The sequence below is a fragment of the Cyprinodon variegatus genome, unplaced genomic scaffold (genome assembly GCF_000732505.1).
Source record: "Cyprinodon variegatus isolate N-32 unplaced genomic scaffold, C_variegatus-1.0 Scaffold480, whole genome shotgun sequence".
Classification (NCBI taxonomy): domain Eukaryota; kingdom Metazoa; phylum Chordata; class Actinopteri; order Cyprinodontiformes; family Cyprinodontidae; genus Cyprinodon; species Cyprinodon variegatus.
The window spans coordinates 585,315-593,092 of NW_015150933.1; the positions used below are offsets into that span (position 1 = coordinate 585,315).

The following is a 7,778-nucleotide window of genomic DNA, read 5'->3' on the forward strand; positions in this document are numbered from 1 at the left end:
ATATATATATATATATACACACACACACATACATTGATATATAAATATATATAAATATATACACACATATTTATATATCAATACATTGATATATAAATATATCAATGTATTGATATATAAATATATCAATGTATTGATATATAAATATGTGTGTGTGTGTGTGTGTGTGGGTGTGTGTGTGTGTGTGTGTGTGTGTGTGTGTGTATATACGTACCCAAGATTACATAAAGGTTACAGTGGCCACTCAGACACTTAAAGAGTTAACAGATTTGAGCCTGTGGTATGTGAGTCGTATTATCAGCAGTGGAAACCATTTCATATCACACTCACTTTCAGTCACAGCTGTTCGTTTCCTTAACCCTTAATTATCACTTTTCTTTTTCTCAGTTTAAAGCTTTAGCTAATTGCTCAAAAATATCAGCTCTAGTTTAAAATGACATGTCTTAAACATCCGGCCTTCCAGCCAAAGCCAGAGGACTCCATTACCATTGCTGTGTCGTCCAGAGTCCTCTTCAACATGGACAAGGAGCAGCAGATCTTCGAGCAGCAGGGCATGGAGGAGTACATTAAGTACCAGGTGGCTCATGAATCAGAGCCCTTCAGCCCCGGACCTGCGTTCTCCTTCGTCAAGGTCAGAGCGTTTTATTCAGGAAAGTTGAATAAACCCAAATTTCTGTAGCTAATATTTTTTTATGATAATTTTCTGCATCTGGAGGTATAGGGTCAAGCATGCATCCTTAATATCAATCCCCTCCTTGTTTTATTGGTATTATCCTTTTATTTAAAGACGGATCTGGTTTGGTTTTATTCCCAGGCTCTGGAGGCAGTCAACACTCAGCTGAGGGACCTTTATCCAGAAAGTGAAGAGCTCTTCGACGTTGTGCTCATCACCAACAACCATGCTTATGTCGGCCTGAGACTCATCAATACCATCAACCACCACCGTAAATTGCTGATACATTGATATATTCTATAATACTGAGATTTTCTTACATTTTTCTCCCTGTTTTTAAAAATAAACTAACTTGGTACAAATATCACCTGCATGAGCCACTATTCAGAGACAGGTCCTTAGAGAACTGTATGTGAGCACATTGATTGAAACTTGAGTCAAATGGAAATATACAGTGTGAATTTGAATTTGCCTTGAAAAGTACACATATGACATAAACCAAATAGATGATCTCTAGGTTATTGCTAAAAGGAAGATGAGAGGCATAATACCGAAGCAGCAGCAGAGCCACTGGCTGATCATTCACTCCTGTTCAATAAAAAAATCAATTAAGAAATAATGTTTACTGCTCTTTCCATCAATGATTTGTGTAAAAACTAAAAAAAAGATAATATTTAGCTGTAAGCCATAATCATCAACTATATTCTAGTATGGTAACAAAATCTAAAGAATTAAACTTTACACTAATTTATTATTACTGAACTTTTTATCTTAAATTGAACACAGATGGAAAATCTTACGTATCTATTTTTGTATAATGTATTTATTATGTATCATTTCTTTCAAGGAAAAGTAAATAATTCATGATAATACTTACAGACAAATTTAAATTAAGATATAAACAAAAAGTAGATTAAAATTTCTGCAATGACTCAAAAACGGTCTAATCATTTGTACTATAGAGATCCCCTTTTCATGGAATCCCTTAAGCCATCCTCCTTTCCCACTGCAGGGTAAATAAAAAATTGATGAAGACTCACTTTAATCTCCTAAGTGTGTTTTCTCAAGTAAGCAGAATCCTCCCTTCTGTTGCCATTTCAGCTGTTTTCAGCATAGAAACAAATGAAAGCAGCTCCAATTTTAACATTATTTGATCCTTAAAAAGCAAACTCTATATTCTCAAAAGCTTTCCAGTTTTTTTTAAAACTTATTCTTAAAGTCTTACACAAACTCTTTGTTGGTCTTTAACGTGTCTTTGCGTAGCTCTTCGTCAAAATATTATGTACAATCAACCCAACTACTTATTGCTCTTTCGTTCTGCCTGCATCAGTAAGCGTAGATCCAAAATAAACAGAGCAGCAAACATAAAACCCCAGAAGTTTGGGAAGACAGTCTAGATAAGCTGTATTCAGTAGACTGGGTGATAAGTGATTAAGGAAGAACTTGCTAACATATCTGTGACTGAGATTAAAAAAACCACGGTCTGACCCAGGTCAGCCCTTCCTTTCAGAATGAGATTATTCTCACTTTAATCTGAGATTATAACAATATATACCTAGATGGGTATCATCCGCTTAATCTGTATTGCATGTTGGGCTGTAGATCTCTTTTTAAAGAGTCTCTAGATCTTCAAACATGTAAAATAACGGAGTGTTGTATAGACCAAAGCAGCAGCTTTCATTTCCTTGCACATTCTTTTCCTCCCATAGAAATAAAACATTGTAAATTAAGTCTAGGCGTGATGTCAGAGGACTGGCAGCTGACTACATAAGATGGGTCCATATACTGTACAGGAGAAAACTGAATGTAATCTAAAAATACCAGAGGAACACAATGCTGCACCATTAAACTCCCTTTTAAATCCTCAAATCTTGACAGAATATCTCACGTTTAAATGAGTTGAGTGTTTGAGGTGTTTTACTTCAGGGAGAACTAAGACTGATTGTGGGTACGATGGGATCTTTCTCAGGGTTCACACACTTTAATGCATACTTGATGATTAAATCCTTTAAGTTTAAAGGGTGATTTCAACAAATGTTTCAGCTATGATTTGTTTTAAAGCCATTATTAAACCACAGCTTTAGGAATGGTTTAAACTTTGGTTGCTTCATATGGACTGCAAATGTTATAGTAAGAGACTTACTGTTAATACAAACTAATGCTGCTTTTAGAAAGTGTGTTAGGAGTCTATTTTTTTTCAATGATTGGTACATCAGTTTTCAAATGCATGGCCATTTGAAAGGCTAAAAAGAGCAGGTATGTATAAATTATAAGCCAGGTTGGGTTAAGCGATTTTCAAAATCAAATCAAAGATTTCCTGATTGGTAGATTACTCTGAAGTGGCGATAAGATATTTGCTTAGATATGCTTTTAAGATTTGATTGATTATTATTGTTTTTTTTTTATTCTTTCCCATTGCTTTTTCTTTCTCAGAGTTGTTCATTGAACGCTTCTGTATGACCGGAGGAAACAGTCCCATAGGTTATCTAAAGGCCTACAACACAAACCTTTACTTGTCTTCTGATCCAGTGAAAGTTCATGAGGCTCTGGAGCAAGGTAGCATTGGGACATGTAGCATTAATCACTGACAGAATCGAATTCTAAATATTGAAATATTTAATTTATGTGAATGTAAATTTGTTTCTTTGTGAATTGTGTTATGAACCAGGAATAGCAGCAGCAACCATGTTTACCCCGGAGAAGATGGCAGAAGTGTCGGAAACTCAGCTCCGCGTCGCGTTCGATGGAGACGCTGTGCTTTTCTCAGATGAATCAGAGCAGATTTACAAAGCTCACGGACTGGACAAGTTCTTTGAGCATGAGAAGGCACATGAAAACAAGCCACTGGACCATGTAAAGTACACAAAGCGGGGCACCTATCATTGTCGTAAAGCTGTTTTATTTGTTTGCTTAAATGATAAGGCTGCATTGATGTTTATCTAATTTTATTCCTAAACTGGTGCTTATTACTAAAGAAACAATACTAACAGTGGCCATTTACAATACTGTAAATGGGCATTAAAAATGTTTTTCTATAATATTTTGTATAATTTCACTGTTTAGGATATGTCAAGTGATAACATGTTGAAAACACGAACAATAAAAATAAATAGTTCAACCAACCAGATTTAGACTGTCTGACAAGCTCCTTTAGATTGACCCCTAAACTACAGCCTAATCATTGTCAAATAAAAAAAAAAAACCTAATGGTAGTTGGAATAACATCACAACTTTACAATTATAATTGTAAAGTTGTGAGGTTTTTTTTGGGGCTATCCTGTTGCAACACTACCTTTGCAATTATCGAGTCATCTTACATAAAATGTCTTCATGATTATAAGAAGCTTCTGTAGCTGTACCAATAGTTTAACCCTTACTGTAGAGAGGAAAACTATGTTTTACTGGTCAGTCTGATATTGTTACAACTAGACTGAAAAATGAAGGTTTGGTTCTTGTTCCTATTGTAGAATTATGCCAAAAAGCACCATAAAAACATACCATATAGTTTGCTAATTCTTTCAGCTTTTCCTCATCTTCCTGCATTGTCATTTCTATCATGCCAAGTCTTCAATACGTGTGGAGGAGTGTTGGCCTATTGGTTAGAGCAGTTTGCTTGGTGCTCTGAGAAGGTTGGAAGTACCCAGTTCAGCCTCCACTCTGGGTACCAAAGCAAAACCCTTAACCCCCAAACGGCTCCCTGGGCGCCGCACAATGGCAGCCCCAAGGGGATGGATTAAATGCTGGGATAAATTTTAATTATTAATATTATGTATAACAGATTAATGACTCACTTTGACAGCAGTTTGAGAAAGTTACACCTTCTGATCATTCAACATCCTTCTTTGCAATCAGAGCACTGGAAGCGCCCCAAGAAATATTGTGCATGCTCAAAACAGTTGCAGAAATCTCTGGCTCCATCCTAAACCATTGGGTCTAGAGATTAATGATCCAGCAGAGAGCATCAAGACTGTGGTTCATTTTTATCATAGTGGTTATATTTCATTCCAGTCTGAACAGTGTGTAATAGGTACAATTGTCTCTCTTTAACATTCAGCATTTAACCCAAATATTTAGATTTATCTGCTAAAAACCCAACTGTTGTTTTGCATTCTTTCCACAGGGTCCACTGAAAGGTTTCCTTGAAGTGTTAGGAAGGCTCCAGAAGAAGTTTTATGCCAAAGGCCAGCGCATGGACTGCCCCATTAGGACCTACCTGGTAACAGCTCGCAGTGCAGCCAGTTCGGGTGCAAGAGCCCTGAAAACTTTGCGGTCGTGGGGTCTAGAGATTGACGAGGCTTTGTTTCTTGCTGGTGCACCTAAGGGTCCCATCTTGGAGAAGATAAGGCCTCATATCTTCTTTGATGACCAGATATTTCATGTAGAGGGGGCAGCAGAAATGGGAACGGTGGCATGCCACGTGCCCTATGGGATTGCTCAAAAGGTCCCGGAGAGGAAAGGAATGAAAGACAAAGAGATGTCTTCCTTTAAATAGCAGAATTGTAGCATTTCAGACACTCAGGAGACAGAAGGAACTAATTATGTGCTGCATGATAAGTTTTATATATATATAAATGGATAAATATCTAATCAATGCACTTTTAGTTATGTATCGTTACATTAACCAAAAAATGTTAATAATTTTACCAGCACTTTAGAGTAGCCAACAAATGTTTATCATCATATATGTTTCAAATGTATGTCCTAAAGCAACGAGTCAATTTACCAAAAAAAAAAAAAGTTTTAAATGCCAGGTTGTAAATTAACAATAATTCAGAAACTCAAATGTTTCCAATTTGCAGCAAAGAGAGCAAAAATATGTTATGCAAACAAATACATTTGGAAATACATTTCTAAAAAATCACAAAAGTTTGTTATTTTGCTAAAAAAATAAAATATAATATTCCTTTTATTTTATTGTAGAATCAAAACTGGCCTGGAAATAATAATTTGGGGTGTATAACCTTATTGAGTATGTATTAACAGCCTCATTGACTACAGCAGTTGTTTTATAAGAAATGTAATTTACAATTGGAAACGTGCCTGATAAAACAAAATGATGTATTTTTCTGAAAATATTTATATTTTTACTGACATCTCTGGACAACATGTACATGTTCCAATTGAGAGACAAAATACGATAGAAATACAACAAATAAATGTATTTAGACAAAGAAAGACTTAAAGATCCAGCAATTCTAATAAGTATTTATTTAGAAATAAATTAAAGAAAAGATAAATCTGACTATTTTTGTAAATCATAGTTTTATGTATATTAGGGGATTAGTGCAATTCTACTTCATAAAGTGTAAACCAGTGCCTTTTATCTTGGTTCTTTTCTGTGTGTGATATTGTTTTTCTTTTTTTTTTTGTTGCTGTTGTTTGTTAGAGTGACAAGTTGCTAAAAGATTAATGTAGATGTTTGTTTTAAAACATTGAATTATCATGAAAACGCGTGCAAAAATATCCTGTTTGAACTTGTTTGATGTAAAGATTTATTTAGCCTCCTGTATCTTCTGCAGTGATTAAAATCAATTTTGCATTATTCACCTTTGCTGCTTTTACCTGAATGTGCACCATACCCCAATGCTGAAACCTGCCTTATGTGGTTTGAACTTTATGGCATTTGGTGTTTTGTTGATAAACGAAAAACAATTTGTAAAGGAGGTGTTTGCTGTTAAATGTGTAATTTGTGTCATTTTGTCTAAAAAAATGTGCAATATAATCTATTTTAAAAGCAAATTAGTTATTCCTCTTCCCTCATCAGAGAGGGAATTTATTTATTTATTGCTGTGGAGATAATCTATCACTCATTTTAAGTCAATTCCTATATTTGAAAAATGAAGAGGGAAACGGTTTTGTCCTCTCAATATTTGCATTTTTTTTTTTTTACAGCAGGGGGCGACAGAGCCCTTTTTCTTTGGATTAAACTTAAGTTTCAGTCAAAAATTTATTGAAAAAAAGACAATTTGTTGTTGTTGTTGTGTTTATTGTACTATTCAGGCAAAACACTATAACAAGAAATAAAAACAGAAAATAGTGAGTGTCTTTTCTATGATTATGTCTTGTGTGTTCCTCTGAAGCAGTGTTTCCCAAACTTTTTCCGCTTGTGAACCCCTTTGGGTATTTTGCCTTATCACGAGTACCCCCCTCAGTTAAAAGTATTGATGATTGTCCAAAACTGGAATGAACAATAACTGAATATAAAGTAATCTTTTGATGTGAGCATTTAATTCTTAGGCATTAAATTCTTTCCATTTCAAATAAAAAACAGCATAAATATGTTGCCTGGAAGTTAGTAAGTAAAATAAATCAAAATAAATGCCAAATAAAATCATATTGTAACCTGTATTTATAAAACTGGAGCTAATCTGAGTAACTCCCTTATAATCACATTTGATGAATTGGAACATGTTTGTGTCACTTATCTGTTCTTAGATCAAAAATGTAGGTACTTTTTGGGATCTTTTAGTTTATTTCATGTTGTCAGACAGGTTCTCTCTAGCCCATTTATATGATATCCATGTTTAGTACTTATGGACCTGGTATGCTAAGTGAAATAAGAATTCAACAATGAATGTAAGTATGTTCTCAAATATTTGAAGGTGGGTTTGCATATATTTCTATTTAAGTAGTTGAAGTAATTATTTAAAAGCAAAATGTTATGTTTGAAATAAACACATACAAGTTTTGTCACACCATCCTTTTGGGGACTTTTCCATGGGCAAACATACACATAGAACCAATAATTTACTCTTTAGTGGCAATCAATAAATTGAAAGGGTTCCTGTTACTGTCAATGAGACTTCTGGCCCACTCTCATGAGCAAACAGTTCCAGTTGTCTCAGGTTTCAAGGATGTCATTCACTATAGCAAACACACCTTAATTTAGCCTTTTCTTTACTAAGGGTACCATCATTTTCTTTTTTTTTCTTTTTCTTTTTTTTAAACAGTGTCCTGTCTAGCTATCGCCATAGTGTTCCGCTTGTTTTATGAATATAAATAGCTTTATTAGAATTATGTAGGGAGTTTTACAGATTATACGGACACTGCAATGTAGGTAGAACAGGAAAGGAAAAATTGAAAAAAAAAAGAGAGAAAAGATGAA

General features: G+C 34.5%; 1 protein-coding gene across 1 annotated transcript in view; it reads left to right on the forward strand.

Moving 5' to 3' along the window:
* The window catches only part of LOC107094367 (cytosolic 5'-nucleotidase 1A-like), a 7,950-nt gene extending 1,297 nt beyond the window's left edge, over positions 1–6,653 (forward strand). The window contains exons 2-6 of the mRNA XM_015389922.1: positions 464–631; positions 815–944; positions 3,107–3,229; positions 3,342–3,526; positions 4,794–6,653. Coding sequence (XP_015245408.1) covers positions 464–631; positions 815–944; positions 3,107–3,229; positions 3,342–3,526; positions 4,794–5,165 — 978 coding nt within the window. The 3' untranslated portion in view covers positions 5,166–6,653. The remainder of the gene's footprint in view (positions 1–463; positions 632–814; positions 945–3,106; positions 3,230–3,341; positions 3,527–4,793) is intronic.
* The last annotated feature ends 1,125 nt before the right edge of the window (positions 6,654–7,778 follow it).